General features: G+C 46.6%; 1 protein-coding gene across 1 annotated transcript in view; it reads left to right on the top strand.

The window, feature by feature from the left end:
* The window catches only part of LOC311363937 (protein jagged-2-like), a 37,877-nt gene extending 33,540 nt beyond the window's left edge, over positions 1–4,337 (top strand). The window contains 3 exon segments of the mRNA XM_084483927.1: positions 234–365; positions 775–925; positions 1,252–4,337. Coding sequence (XP_084340053.1) covers positions 234–365; positions 775–925; positions 1,252–1,868 — 900 coding nt within the window. The 3' untranslated portion in view covers positions 1,869–4,337.
* Positions 4,338–16,460: the final 12,123 nt, after the last annotated feature.

Below are 16,460 nucleotides of genomic sequence, written 5' to 3'. Positions count from 1 at the left end.
TCTCTTCAATGTTGCAACACAAGCGTGCCACTCCTTCTACCGATCTACCTCCCGTACCTCCCAGTTAGTTACCATGGCGGCAATGTAAACGCGATAATGACAACACCTAACCTGGTCACGCTTCCTTGCCGTTGCCATTTTGCTGCGCATGTACTGGATGATCTTCTCTTCACACTTCCACTTTTCCTTGTTGCCAAACTGTGTATGCGTGTGTATGCTCTTGTTTAACCCAGGGCACCACGGTGGAGAACATCTGCTCAGAGCTGCGCTACCTGCCAGACACCCGGTCTCTGGCCCAGGACCACGCCCTGGTCCTGCTCTGTGACCTGTCCCACTCCAGTACCAATGCCGTGGAGGTGGCCATCGTGAGTGGCCCAGCTCATTCTGCTCTGTTTATATCGCTTCCTTCTGATGTTTGGGGTCGTGAACTAACAGCACATTCACCCAACAATAGTCTAGAATAGATATCATTTGAAGACAATACTTAAAATTTCCTCTTAACGCCCACATCATTCATGTATTGTTATCCTCTGTATTGTTTATCCAATTAAGAATCAAGTATTCCTCAATGACGTTAATTAAACGTTGACCGAGTGTAATGCAAAAAAATCCTTTCCAGTCATAGCGGATGTTCATCACAATCACAATCTCTGTCTTTTCTGACATTGTCCAGCCCTACCCTTGCATACAGACTTGACTCCACCTTGTTTAAATAATGGTCACAAACTAAACAACCCTTGTTAAGCGGGCGATGCGTCCTGTGTCTGTGTGCAGTCCTTCCAGCCTCAGGACCAGTCGGACCACAGCAGGATCCAGGACGCGGCCAGCATCATCGTGGGCACGCTGTCCAAGCGCCACAACAGCAGCGTCATGCTGGCGGTCATCGAGGTCAAAGTGGAGACGCAGGCATTTCCTCCGTCACTGGGTGAGCGAGGCGCGGGGATGTGGGAACAGAACACAAAAAAACAGGATGGGGAAAAAGGCGTTCCTCCTCCTCCGAGCCTTTTGTTATGCGGGCCTCGACAAATACCTTCTTAGTCCGGGCCGCTTCTGGTGCGGTGTGGGAGCCATTTCGCCAAGGTCGTTTTTTAAAATGCACAGACCATGACTAGACGCTAGACGGCCAATCATGGGCGTCCATCAGTGGCGATGGTCAAAGATTATGGGCTTTTGTTCCTCACGGCTTTAATCCGTGTTTGACGTTTTCCTCCGGCCTTTCTCCTGACTTGTTTGGTTTTGTTGTCCCCTCAGACTACCTGGTGCCCCTGCTGTGCGCACTCTTCTGCGTTCTCTGCCTGCTCTGCGTGTGCGTGTGCGCCTGGTGGACCCGCAAGCGGAGAAAAGAGCGGGAGAGGAGGCGGGGCGGAGGCGGGCCCCTGGGAGGCGGCGACGGCGGTGGCGCGGCCTCAGAGAGCGTGAACAACCAATGGGAAGCTCTCCGGCCGCAGAAGCAGCAGGAGCAGCAGCAGCAGCAGCAGCAGCAGCTGCCGCTGCTCAAAGACAGCAACCGAGAGGCAGAGCAGGAGCGCAAGAAGCTCATTGGCTCCTCCTATCGGACGTGTGACGGAGCGGAGGACGAGGAGGAGGAGGACGAGGAGGAGGAGGAGGAAGAAGAGGAGGAGGAGATGGAGGGGAAGCTGGAGTTTGAGGGGGACATGGCGATGGAGGCCGGGAAGTGGCAGGTTTGCAAGTACTCAAAGGGAGGGGCACGGCCCAGCGGGGGGGTGATCTGCACCTCTCGCAGCTCGGGCGTGCCGCTCCACAAGGCGCCGCACCGGACGCCCGCCTACTGCCCCAAAGACAACCGCTGGAAAAACGCCAGCGCCGCCTTGGCCGCCCCCAAAGACTCCAGAGACCATCGTGTATAAAGTTGATATTTAAAAGTGGATCCAGGGAAGGGGAGGCGAGCGTAGGGAGACAGAGACGGCAGGACATTTGGACCATAAGACGTGAGACAGCGCACACCGAGTGACTGTACTTTTTTTGGGGGTGATACGAAAGGGGTAAAAAAAAAAAAAAAGGCTTTAAGTTGAACAAAGCCATTCTTATTTTATTTTTTTTTTCACTATTGTCTCTCTGAAGAATTGTTCAGCCTAAGCGTTAGAAAGAAGTCGGCTTCGAGTTTTGGCTTCAAGATTTTTTTTTTATTGATATTATTATTATTATTATTTTTATGAATATTATTATTATGTTTGAAATGGAGAAGAACAAAACTATTCTGTAGGCTGAAAAATGCCCATCCCTATCTTTTTTTTTTTTATTATTGTACCATTTATGTAATGATGATAAGTCTACATGGATAAAGAACAGTTCCTGTATTTGTTATGTTTGTTTACAGAGGATAATGATTTGTGTTTTGGTAAGCAGGCTCCTCATTGGTAAAACAACCAACCAACACTAAATGGAGGGGGGGGGGGGGATTCATCGGACCTCTTCATATGAAAAGGGTTCAATGGGACAAGACTGGCTCATGATCAGGACTTGCGTCTCCCCACCATCATCTTCCCCCCACCGTATTTCAACACTGCTTCCTTCCTTGAGTGACACCACCTTCCATCCTGCTCCTGTGGAACCATCCCACCCCCCCCTCTGTACCTGACCCTAGCCTTACCCATCCCCCCATCCCCCCCAAACCAAAACACACCCCGGGCCTGGATGTGGGGGGGTGGGGGGTGGGGGGGAGGGGGAGGGGGAAAGAGGACAACGACACCACCCCAGTGCCTATTATGTGGCCTTCCATTTTGTTCTGTCTTCTGAAATGGCTGAAAGCTCTTGGGGTTTAACGGAGGAGTTTCGTTTCCTTCTTTGTTTTTGTTTTTTTGTTTGATTTCCAGTGTTTGTATTCTTATTATTTCCAGCTTGACTTGGTAGCAAGTGCCTTCCCAAGAGCCCGCCCCCCCCGTCCCCGCCCTCCGGTGGGTGGGGGGGGGAGGGGGGGGGTGGCGTCATCTCGCTGCCCCCTGTCCTCCACCTCTTGTGTGTTCTCCAAATCTCGCACAAAGGAAGAGGAGAGGTGTGTTACTTTGTGTCTTGGCGTCTCGGCTGTTCTTCTATTTTTGTGTGCGTCGGTGTGTGTGTGTGTGTGTGTGTGTGTCGGTGTGTCTGTTTGTGTGTGTGTGCCTGCGTGTGTGTGTGTGTGTGTGTGTGTGTGTTTTGAAGAGCCATGTTCCACAGCAATGCTCTTGTTTATTTTGTTAATAGAGGAAATGAGAGGTCTGTACATATGTGTATATACTGAGGGAGTCGCTGTGTATATTTGAATTTAGTAACTTAAAGACAAGTCGCACATTTTTATTATTATTATTATTAATTATTATTATTAGAATTATTTTTTTTACGTTCCATTCCTTTTTATTTATGCCAGTCTAAATGGGGCAGGTTTTAAGACATTTCAAACAAAATCATAGCCAGGATCCCAAAGTCAGGAGCATTTACAGTGAGGTACCACTTGAGAAGGGTTGTCCACCGGGTTTACCAATGGTTCAGTGGCTGGAGACGTGTCCCCGACCAATCACATCGTTCTTCTTTTTTCTTTGATGGCGCCGCTTACGTGCGTTTCTTCGACCAGTATGGTGTGGTTTGGAAAGACAAAATGATAACCAAAATACATGCACCGAAAAGAAATGTGGGTGTGAAACTGCTTTGTGTACATCATCGTATATATCTCTCTATATATATTCTATGGGATGACTATGGGTTAATTCTGCCATGCAATAATGCACGGAACAGTTCGTTTTTTTTTTAATCATCTTCTTCAGCCACAGTGAGAACCATTGGTCGACCCGTCCACAAACCTGATGGCTTCGGGTGCCTTAATGTAACATGTAACGCATCATGTAACCAATGGTCTTTTTTTATGTTGTTGGTTTTTGTTTTCACTATTTACACAAAGTTACTCTTTTGAGAAAAGGAAAGAAAAACTAAAAAAACGTGTGGTGTATCGTGGCGCGTTTTATTCGCCGGGCTGAAGTGCGCTCCCTCTCACTTTGCTTTCATGAACATTTCTGGAAAGGACATAGAGTTCCTGCGAAACCCACCATGGCTCTTTTTGGCGTCATGTCCGCGAGAGACGGTGTGTGGACTGTTTAAACAGGCATATATATATACAGTGTATATGCCGATGTTGGTTCAAGGCTTTTACCAAGGGAACAATTTTTGTTGTTGCGTTCATGCGGTTGTATTATTATTATTTTTTTGGAAGTTTCATCAATTCAAAATGATTTGGTTTAAACGTTGGCAGATACTGTTTTTGTTTTTTCTGTTTCATATCCATGTTTGTATCAATCAAAAGGCATCATCTTCTCTCTAAATGGGACATTGCAAAATAAAGAATTACAAATGCAATCTTGCATAGTTAATCACAAAAGGTTTCATATTCATGTTGGTCACTGATATTTTAAATGGTGTAGGTATTTAAACAATTACATTTTTCAACCCCCTTCACAAAATAAGTGTACCTTCTTGGCATATAAATGCACAATGCTCAGTTCCACACTTCAACCATATTGCTATGCCTCCTTTTTTTCTCGCCAGTCAATCAACGCGGAGAGCACAGCCTCTGAACATGAAATGAACAGCATGGTGTGCAGTTCATGAAGTAACGTTGAGCTTAACGTTTTTTTTTTTTGCTTTTTCAGCAAGTTCATACTAGTTTTACAAGGCGATGCCTCTGATAACAAATAACTAACTCGGGCATCTGCCTCATGCCTGACTGCATAACTCATCAGTATTTCCTTCACAGGAACCGCACAAATGTTCACCAGTGTCAATTATCTTACAATGCTGTAATTTTCAGTTTGGATCACAGCTCCTCCTGCCCTGACACAAATCCCAATCATGGTGGAAAGAAATCTCTGCTCATCTCTGCTCGAAAGAAATGTAATCCCAATCAGTTTCACTCAATTCTGCCGGATGGCAAATACAAATTGAATGGAAGGACGCAGCATCCTGCACTTGTGAACTGAGAAGGCTAGGTCGATCAGTCCAATAATAAACCCACTGGTCTACCCGCCTTCCCACCAACCGCTGAGACGATTAGCCAATGGTGTGAGGTCTCCCGTTCTGGGCTGATACACTCTCCTCCAATCGGAGGACCCGCGTGACACCAGCACACACGGTTGTGTGTGAATGTTTCATGAGTTAAAGTTTATGATGCACTGGGACAGTTTCCTCCCTGACCCTTGCTAATGGGATTTTTTATTTTTTTCTCTCCAAGATGATGATCCAGATCAATTTACCGGATCGCCATGATGATAGAGCAGGGTAGAGCAGGAAGTGGGCCAGGGATCTGATGATGCTGTTCGGGAAATGATGTCACGTGGAACTAAAGAAGGCACACAGGAACGGTGTGTAACAGTAGGGTGCACTCACACTACAGATATGTCTAGCTTTTCAACACCTATCAACCACATTAAAAAACTAACTGAGAAATACATCACAAAAACAATAGCATCATACAAGGAAAGGCTGAAGAAAATTGATATACTCAATACTACAAAAGGATATACTACAAAAGGAGATCAAAGATTTTTTTCTTGCTTATGGATTTGTGCTGATTAGTAATTCAATCAGTTTAAATTAATATAAAGTGGAGCACTTTTACTGAATCTGGAATGGACAATATAATGACCTCACTTGAATGTAACCTCTCTTCAGGATCTCAAGTCTTTCCTCTGGTCTTCCCCGTTGACACTTCAATCAGGCTCCTCCAACGAGTGCGGAGAAATCCTTGTTTGACCGAACGCTTTCATTTATTATTAGCCGCGTTTCCATTCTTCACCACACCATCGATACCCCGACGAATTTGGACTTTTTTAAGATCGTAGTAGAAACACGATGCCAAGTTGTTTAGAAGTATCCACACACACACACACACACACACACATTGCACGCACCCTCACCCTACCCCACTACCCCACCCGGTCCGGCCGGGTAGCTTGCCCCCCCCGCCCCCCATCCCAGACAGACTGCACGGGTAAAACGACACCGGATTCCTGGAGTGACTCCTTGCAGCGGCCAAGGACATCTCCGGGCTTGGCATTTGTAAACAAGTAGTATTCCTGTTGCCCTGCTCAACCAAACCGGGCTACCAAAGAGACCTAAACTGCTAGGCCTCTGCACCGCAACCCTTATACACACAGAGACATACGTTTGTGTTACTGTCAGGCCAAGGTTTGTCATGGTGTAGCATAGCACGCTTTCTATTGTTAACCTTCCGGATCCTATGGAGTCTATGAATGAATGAGTGATTCTTCGACACATTTAAATGATAGAATAACAGGTATTACCGGTGTGGGTTTGGGGGTGTGGTGGCGGAGAGGGGGAGGGGGTGTAAGGAGGAAGCATGCTGGGTGGCAGGGTTCTAGGCTAAGCCCTCCTAAGCCTATCCGTGGAACACACACACACACACACACACACACACACACACACACACACACACACACACACACACACACACACACACACACACACAAGCTCAGACAACTTTTATCCTGAGCAGTAACCTGGTACATAGTGATCAAATGCATCAGCTAGATCAGGGTGCGTACCATCTGCTTTGGTTTCTTGCAACACAATCCATCTATTATCATTTGGAGTCATCAAAAGTACATGAGGGATGTGACACTGATTTATTATGATTGATTATTATGATCATTAGGATTTATTTATTTTTTGTCCTTGGGTGGGTTCCAATAATGTTCGTTCTTCCTCCATGCTATTGCTCGTTCACTATGCACCCCCTACGTCTTTTAATTAAGTCAAATTAGTTCCTGGGATGTTTTAAGTATAGGATATGGATGCTATGTACAACACTATTCCATTGTTATAGCTTACAATGTTTCAGAGTAAAATGTTTTGCCCTTCCATTCGTGCTGAACTGGCATGATGTGAACAAAGGAACGTTTTATGAGAGACCATTGTTTTTGTTCTTATATTGGGCTTGTGACGTTGCCAAATAGCAGCAGGCTCTTTAGCAGCAGCTATAGCGGCTCATTCCTTTTATATCCTTTCCACAAGAGGTTAAGGTCCTAACCTTAACCTATTACCCTTTAAACTCTTTCCTAGGTTGTCCAAAATCCAAGACTTAAAATGGATCACGTTTGCATCTACCACCTTATCATAGATCACCATATAACCTCAATGGAGAATGATTTACTTTGTGTATTTATTTTCAGTCTGACCTTCAACATGCTGGAAAACCAAGAACAGCATGACAGTGTGGCAGCCACAGCTCTGTGTGTGTGTGTGTGTGTGTGTGTGTGTGTGTGTATGCACGCCTATGTGTGTGTCTGTAGGTGTGTGTGTGTGTGTGTGTGTGTGTGTGTGTGTGTGTGTGTGTGTGTGTGTGTGCATTCGCAAGTGTGGACATGTACATGTGTGTGTGTGTGTGTGTGTGTGCCTACATGCGTGTGTCTGTAGGTGTGCGTGTGTGCGTTCACGAGCGCAAACACGTACGTGTGTGTGTGTGTGTTTCTCCATCAGTGCCGGGTCGTTATGAGGTGCATCAATGCTCTAAACGTGTCAGAGTTACACAAGCGAGTCTTTGCACTCCCTTGCATCAGTGCTCCTGGCTGGGCGCGCTCTCTGAGGTATGCAGCGATGGTTCGAGAGGTGGGGCTCTCAGGCCGGGCTAGTGCACGGACACTCCCAGGGCTATTTATGCGCGCGCCCCCCCTCGCCGTGTCTCCGTGCTTTGGGCGGTTTTGGGCCCGTGCAGGATCCCATGACAGTATTTCCGTCCACATGCTTAGTAGATGTCTATTTGTCCAAGCTCGAGTGACGCTGTGAAGCCCTCTGCTGTTCTCGACAAGGTCGTCCTCCACAGCTTCTGCAGGTTTGCCCCCTAGGCCCACTGGGCTTTCAGTCTTAACGTTCCAGACGCATTCTGGGGGACTGGAAATGTATTATTTATTTCATTATAATTGAATTGATAGTTGAATTGAATGGTCATTTAAGAATGAGTTGGATGAAGGTAAATAGGATGTTTCTTTTTTGCGTTACCCAAACTGGTCGTCATCAAGTCCCATTGTTTAAGTGTGCGGATTCCGACCTGTTGGCTGTGCTGTATTTAAAATTCCTTTCCTCTTTATGGATGACAAGTGGAAGGATACGGAAATTCTCTTTATATGCAAATGTTGGTTTTCCACTCTTGTTAGCACATGTTGATCTTCGATGTATCATTGACGGATTGAAGTCTTGATAGTCATTCATTTTTTAGACACTACTACAACTTGACAACTTTTATGGCAGTTTATTCATTACATTAACATTTGAATATTCCCATTAAAGGCCTAAAGGTCAGAACTCTGGTACAATATGTCCCTAATGCATCCACTAGCTCCAAATGAACAGAACCAAAGACAAAATGTTGAATATTTTTCATATTTTTCAAATGACAATAGGAAATCAGTTCTAAGGAATATGTCCTGTGGCTTGCCACATAAATTACACATGAATCACTCATATCTGCCAAAAAAACAATTTGATTATAAATTCCTGGGGTTGGTCTGGGCATGTCAGAAAAATGCGTTGCCTTGAGCCACTTCAAGTGAAGGTGAAAACTGCAAACATGTTTTATGATTTGATAGGACTTGAGGGAAAATGATCAGTCACCTAAGCACGCGTCCACACCCAAAGGTGCTGTGGAATGACACCTCCACCTAACTATGAATTCAGGCATGTCAAATCCTATAATGTATTATAAAGTTCAATGTTTAACAAACCTCGAATAGGGTTGAATGCACATTAAAATACATTACAAATCTTAATTGATAAAACAAACAAACAAAGCAAAACAGAAACAGTTTGACAATTAATAAAACAATAGATTTTCTTTCTCGAGCTAAACAGGGTCCTTGCATGGCTGTAGCACTGGGTCTGTGTTAGTTTGAAAACGTGTCTAGCTGTTATACATGTTGAAAACATGTCCTTTATTGTGAGGAAAACTATTCTTCAACATACACCCAGGTGTGTTTTTTATCTGGTACACTTCGACTCACATCAGTGACACTTTCGGTTCTGTCGTTCTGAAGTCGACTTTCTGAATCCTCAAATAATTATGAGGATTCTTAATGGGGAAGGCTTCATGAAACAGAGCACAAAGACATGTCCCTCCATCACCCACCCACCCACCCATCAGAGATGCGGGCAGGGCTTTTGAAACACGCAGATAAATCATCCTATCGTCTGAAGCACCTCTGATCGATTGTCCCCTGCTTGACACTTGACACGTGTGACCTGGCATCAGCTAATAAACTCTGGGGGTCAACCCCATTCCAGCTCAATCAATGCCATTACAATGAGTCAGAGTGTAACTGAAGGTTACAGGCATTGTCCCAGGGACAGAGAATGGACGGCATTCCTCCTTCTCTCCGACCACTGCCTGAACGCAATGAATTCATGAATGGACCGATGAACCAATGAAAGAACAAATAAATGAATGAATGGGGAAAATCGTTAAGGTCCCTCGTTACGATCGGTTGCCGCCTTTGGTCGTCCATTCAAATTGAAGACCCACTCGACAGCCAGAAAAGCCTCAATCATTTGATTCCTTGTGCGGTCAGTCTGTTCTTCTTCTCTCCCATTTGTTCACCACATAGTTCACCCCCCATCTCATCCTCACCACCAAGGGGGTGAGGATGAGATGGGGGGGGGGACAGGTGGCCTCTCTACTGGGAAGAGCAGGTGGATGTGTGGCTCTGGGGGAGGGATGGCCCTTTGATCTGGGAGGAAAGAAAACATGCACTCATCATGCACTCCACATGCCCTCCAACCTGCTCCCACCGGCTCCCCCCTGCACCTCCCACCCCACCCTCCCTCCCTCAGTCCTCCACACCGGCTCCCCCCTGCACCCCCCACCCCCACCCACCCACCCTCCGTCCTCCACACCGGCTGTCCTGCTGTGTCTTGGGGGGATACAGGCAGAACCAGAGCCCTCTATCCAAGGTGGAGAAAAGCGGCTCTTTTCCTTGCCTGGGGTATGGATTTCTATCTCCAATTACAAGAGTCCTTCCATCACACCTAGCCTCGTGTTGATCAACCATTGTTGAAATCGGCAACGGTGGAGGCTAACAGTTAGAACTCATTGTGTATTGACAGTCTATGGTCATGTAAGGCGAGTTTCAGCGCTAAAGGTCACCTTCATGCTAGTATGCAACCTCAGACACAGCGCTGTCTGCTCTTTCTGATCTCTGATCCAAAGACAGCGATTGCATTAGCTCATACAGTCGCGGCTGTAGTTCTTCATTTTTGTATTCATGTTGTATTTTCAACACTAATTTTCATAGTTTCTTTCCATTCTGTTCACCTTTCCTTCATGTTTCCAATGCTAATGTACATACGCTTCAGTGCTTCAGATACATGGTAAGGATCGAGCTTCCGTTAGTACGTTTACTACGGACTCCTGCATTGAATCCATGGGACCGGTCGTTCAGAAGTGAGTTGATCATCGCCGCATCCTCCACCTGGCTTCCTGCCTCTCTTCTACTATTAATACCCTCTCCATCGCTCACGCATGTGACTCAGAGTGCAGCCCGTCAACCCAGAGTGTGCGTTTCGACTTCCGTTATTGCGTGCGTGCGTGGGTAGGTGTGAGTGTGTGTGTGTGTTTTCCCCTGGCACACCTGGGTCTGGCTTGTTTTTCCTTGGGAAATACTTTCCCGATGAAGGCACAGGGCCCAGGAGAGGACTAGTTATGCTCTCTGCGTATCACCCGCACGGAAACCAGAAACACCCTGGTGTTTACCTACCGTTTTAAACACCCCAGCCCATCGCAAAGGGCTCTTCTCCCACTCTCCACTAATCCAATTAGGTGGATTAGGAGGGCAGTTGGAGAAAAAACAAACAACCTTTTTTTTTGTGTTGCCTGGCATCTTTTGTAGCTCTCTGCACCATCTTGTCTGATAGACAAATTGGGCCCAGACGTGCGAGCAAATTGTAATGCGGTTAAAGGCGTCGTGAAGAGCCGGCCGTAACAAGATTTAGAACCCTCACGGGAGGAGCAGCTGACTTCTGCCATCAGGCAAGTCATTAGGGGGAAAGGTGTGTGTGTGTGTGTGTGTGTGTGTGCGTGTGCGCTCTCGTGTAGGTGTGCTGACTGTGTTCAGATCTGCACTGTTGCATTCTCTGGAGGCAAAGTATCTGCGTGGGCTGGATGGAGAACATTGCACAAATCATAACACAGCAGCAGTCAGTCCCGCTCCTCACTGCACCAGCCTGTGCAGGTACAGATCAGATCAGCTCATGCTTAGTCATTGGTCCAATTGTGCAATACATTATATACACGTATCTGCATTAAGCTGGCCTTCTCCTCATATACTAGAGAGCGGACATTATAAGGTATTCACAGAGTATCTCCGGATACCAATTATTATTTTACTTACATCTACAGGGTAACATGTGAAGCGTCGGAGGGAAATAACACAATGTTTCCCACCAAAGAACTGCATCCTAGCGCCTTTCTGATGCTGGGGGGGGCCTTATGGACGGGCGGCGTGCGCGTTCGTGTACGCCCAGGTGACACCGTGTGTGCAGTGGTGCGGTGCACTTACACTTCCCGCTGTGCAGAAAGCATTTTCTCAGGAGCCAAGGTCAAAGTATTTGCCACGTCCTTTGCTATGCGGGGAATGAGAGTGGGCCTTGCTCAGTCTCCGAGGCTTTCGGGCGACTCCAGAAAGTCGCAGTCATTGTGTGTCAGCCGTGAGGGGGACAAAGACATTTCCCCCCGGAGGAACTTGGGTTCCTGTCGATAAGGAGGCCCTGCGTTCTCCACCCGACCCCGTGTTTACATGCTGCTCTCGCTGTGTGTGTGTGTGTGTGTGTGTGTGTGTGTGTGTGTGTGTGCGTACGTGTGTTTGTGTGCCAGTGCATGTGCCTGTTTTGTGTGTGTTTATGTGTTTGTTTCTGTGTGTGTCACAGTGGAGTTCTATGGTGCAACATAAGCGCCTGCTCTCTCCAATGCAACAAGTGGCGTCTGTATAAATATAACCTCTCTTGAAAGAAACATCAACACGCGGGAGTGGGGGGAGAGGGCATTTAGGACACATTTGTGTGCGTGAGTGTGTGTATATGTGTTTGTGTGTGCATGTGTTTGTGAGGGTGTTTGTGACTGTACAGTATTTTGTGTAAGCCTTAGCACTGGCTAAACGCATCATTATCTCAGACTTTGTAAATGGGACATGTTTCATTTATTGAGTGGAGATGGCAGTAAAATAGCAGTGCAGGACACCACCCAAACCAGTGTGTTCCCCAACCGTGACTGAGTCGGTGACCTGCTGATCCGATGCCAGAGCCCGTACTCAGTCAGGTGGAGTCAGTGTAGCAATCGTTGGAGTATGCAACACCAGTATATGGAGGCATGTGGACCATGCAGTTTGGATGTGTGCATGCACGTGTTCTGAGCACAGCCTGATTGTGTGTTCTAAGGTGTGTAGCATCGCAGCCCATCAGCCAAGCCGTCTGATGCCAACCAATCAAGGTGGGCATCAGAGGGCTTTATGGTACATATAGGATAAGGATAGATACACACACACCTATACACACACAAGCGTGCGCACACACACACACACACACACACACACACACACACACACACACACACACACACACACACACACACACACACCTGCAATCCCTGTACGGCAGCTCATCTGCATGCAAAAGTAGAGCAACACAAGACAACACAACACAGACCATTATAATTCCAAACGCATGACTTTTCCCTTCATTTGGGCCACGTTTCCATTTGCACACCTTTTGAGATCTCCCTGAGCGAGTTGAGACAGGGAGAGCGAGAGAGCCATATATCATTTGAGAGACTACTACTTTGCTCCTGACACAAGGAGTGCACAGGCATCTCTCAACATACGTGCCACTGCCAACCCACACATTAGCCCCTTTCTGATCCTGTCTCTCTCTCGCTCTCTTTCTCTCTTTCTCTCTCTCTCTCTTTCTCTTTCTCTTCTCTTTCTCTCTCTCTCTCTCTCTCTCTCTCTCTCGCTCTCTCTCCCTCTCTCGCTCTCTCTCCCTCTCTCTCTCTCTCTCTCTCTCTCTCTCTCTCGCTCTCGCTCTCTCTCCCTCTCGCTCTCTCTCGCTCTCTCTCGCTCTCTCTCTCTCTCTCTCTCGCGCGCGCTCTCGTGCCGATGATGTGCGGCCACGTGAAGGTATAAGCTCTTATATCTGCATCCCTGAGGCGGAGTACGTATACTACTCACTGAGAACACTGAGAACACGCGGATGACTTTCATACTGCTCTCCCAGGGGCCACCGGGGGCAGCAACAGCCCCCTGTCTGCTGCCCTTCCTGGACGGTTAGCGGTGGCTAATTGCCAATAGCCTCTCAAAGAAAGACTACATCTGTACTGGGGATTCACTTAGCATGGAGTGTTGAGTCGCAGGCTTTTATCTCCTCGGGTTCCCACGCCTGACCAGCGGGCTGTGGGGACAGTTGGAGGCAAGGGTGCCTAGGGTTAGCTTAGATTAGCTTGAGAAAAAAAGCCTATCTTAGTCAATTTGGGCGTTTGTGTGTGTGTGTGTGTGTGTGTGTGTATGTGTGTTTGTGTGTGTGTGTGTGTGTGTGTGTGTGGGGGGGGGCTGTGTGTGTGTGTGTGTGTGCGTGTTTATTTGCATGCACGTGTGTAGGTGTCGAGATATAGCGTTTTCTCAATTTTGAATACTAACATCAAATATGCCTCGGATATAAAGGGCTTCTCAGTGAACATTATTTATCTTGCAAAAAAATGGCACTATTCATGATAAATGGGACATGGCTGTGCGACGAGAGCGATACAGATCAGCATCTCTGTCAAGCGTTTGTCAAACGACATGCTGATGATCCTGGAACAGATTTGGTTGTCTTGCGATTGAGTGTCATCCTGTCTAACGAGGCGGCTCGGCTCGTGATTCATCTCTCGTCTTCCTCCACCACCGCCCAGCTACTGTATCTGCAGGGTGGCTATCTCCCTCCACCTAGAAAGAAAGAGGATAGATCATCATCTGATGTGCTGTGTGCCTGCCTCGCTGTGTGGGTAGATGTAATGAAATGCAACAGTGCTTCTGCTGTGATCAAGTGATGAGAATACAACTAGTGGCATTGAAGCTGCAGAAGGGGTGCGGGTGCGAGTGGATTTTGTGATGCCTGGCCTAACAGTGACACCTGATGAGGGTGGATGTAGCGGGGGGGGGGGGGGGCGGTGTAGGATGGGATGGGTAGGAGAGCAGGGTCGGATACGGGGCTACTTGTTGGCAGCAGAATCACTGCCAGGGATTTTGAGTGGTGAGTGGTAACCGCCAGGCAGACACCTCACACATCAGCTTTTTACTCATCGTGTGTGAGGTGGGGGGTGGAGGTGGGGTTGGTGGGGGTAGTGGGTGGTGGTGGTGGTGGTGGTGGTGGTGGTGGTGGTGGAGGGGGGTTGGGGCTTGTTCGTGCATGTATGTGTGAGCGATCCGGCGATCAGGAACATTTCGTAATGCAAAAAAGAAAGTGGCGATGTGAGAGGGAGATGTGAGATGGAGGGTTGTGTTTATATCATCATTGTTTTTTTTTATATTTCTATCTCACAAAAATGGTCAAAACACAGTGGAAGATAAGTGGAAGTCGAGTGCTTTATTCATGCCTGGGGTAAATGGAGGTGTAATCCCCCCACACCCTGAGGGTGTGAGGGTGTTATATTATTATTTTCAACCTCTCAAACGCCATAACGCTGCCAAGAATCACATTTTAGATTTCTATTGATCGGTAGACATGGTTTCCAGTACACAGCAGTAGGCAAGAAGAACCTCCCTGTTGTCTTATCATTTGGGTTCATAATTATCCTCATGCCTTTCTTCAAATAAACCCTTTGCCTGTAGTGCTTTCATAGTGTTGCCAGCGCAGCTTCCTCCTCCTCGTGGCGGTTTTGAAGCTGGCTCATTGATTTTCTCCAGTGGAGGAGTCAATGCAGCAACCAGCTCTACTGCAGCAGGCAGGGGAAGGTCAGCAAGTTTACAGCACAGGCAGAGGCAGAGAATGAGAGAAAGGGAGAGAGAGAGAAGAGAGAGAGAGAGAGAGAGAGAGAGAGAGAGAGAGAGAGAGAGAGGGAGAGAGAGAGAGAGGCAAAAGGGAGTATTTTCTATACCATTGTATAATTAGGACGTTCCACTGAATGAACATTGTTGCATTGCAAATGCTTTAAAGATTGCATTCTTATGTGTCTCAACCAGAGGCTGTATGAAGGTCCTCACAAAGCGCTATTGTTTTTGGTGCGTATTTGACAATGCAGTGCAATGCAGACAGATATTCAGCCTCCCCTAATGGTGTCTAGGGATTTATTGACGATGCCTTCCTGTAAGGTGGTTGTTGTTATGCTGTTTGTTGCCAGTGGATTTCAAAGCTATGGAGAAAAATAAATTCCTGTATATTATTTTCCTGTATCGTAAAAACATTCTTCCATTCGTTATCAATGAGGTGACTTGTAAATCAGAGTTGGATGAGTGTAGGCCTGTAGCCGGGATATGCTGGACAGAAGATAACACCATGCAGGTGTGTGTGTGTGTGTGTGTGTGTGTGTGTGTGTGTGTGTGTGTGTGTGTGTAGGTGGGGTTTACTTAACATGCAACACTCCAAGGCATTGTGGGTGGATTGAGGGATTCAACAGATGCACAAACACTTTTTTTTTAATACATATTTGGTTGTAATGGAAACTGAAGCCATTAGAAGTGGTTGAGTGGATGGCATATTGGACATTTAAATTCTGAAGAAGTCTACTACCGCTAAAAAACGGGTATGCCTCAGAAAAGATTCTAAAGCTATCAAGCACTCCACATGCATAAATCCATTGATCCCAGTCAATCCCTTGAATGATTTCTCCCTAATTGATGTTAAGCATTAAAGGGGTTGTGTTTTACACAAATCCCTTTGGTCAAAATGGAGACTTGTGAATATCTGCCAAAAAGCTAGGAAAAGAGGAAGCCGAGCTAGCCAAATGGATGAACCTGTTCCAAAATGAGAGCCAACTCTTATCAAGACAAACAGTTAACAGGCGGGCAGTATTTTAGCACCTCTTGGACATAGAAGAAATAGGACAATCAAAGAAAGACACAGTGAACCGGTCCTTCGAATAGAGCCAAATATTAAGTTACAATCCATTGCTGATTCGTTAGCCAAATTTCTAATTGAGTTTAATTCCTATATATCCCTAAGGCATCACTTCCTCAAACCTCGCAATTGTTATATATTGCAATTATATTACAGTTCTTCCGAAAATACCATCAAAGTTACAAAAATATGCATATGATGAAATATGGACGTTGGATTTGGACATAATTCAGCTACCTACATTTGAACCAAGTGTCTGAATATGAGCCATTCAACAATGGCTACACTGACCCCTATCGCCAAACCAGTAAAGTCACACGCTTCTCGTGCTCTATAGCGGCCCCTGCAGTATGAATGGTTTATGGGCAATAACTATTGAATCTTGA

The sequence above is a fragment of the Micromesistius poutassou genome (genome assembly GCF_964030765.1).
Source record: "Micromesistius poutassou genome assembly, chromosome: 19".
Taxonomy (NCBI): domain Eukaryota; kingdom Metazoa; phylum Chordata; class Actinopteri; order Gadiformes; family Gadidae; genus Micromesistius; species Micromesistius poutassou.
Note: the sequence above shows the minus strand (reverse complement) of the source record. Positions and strands in the feature narration are given on the sequence as shown.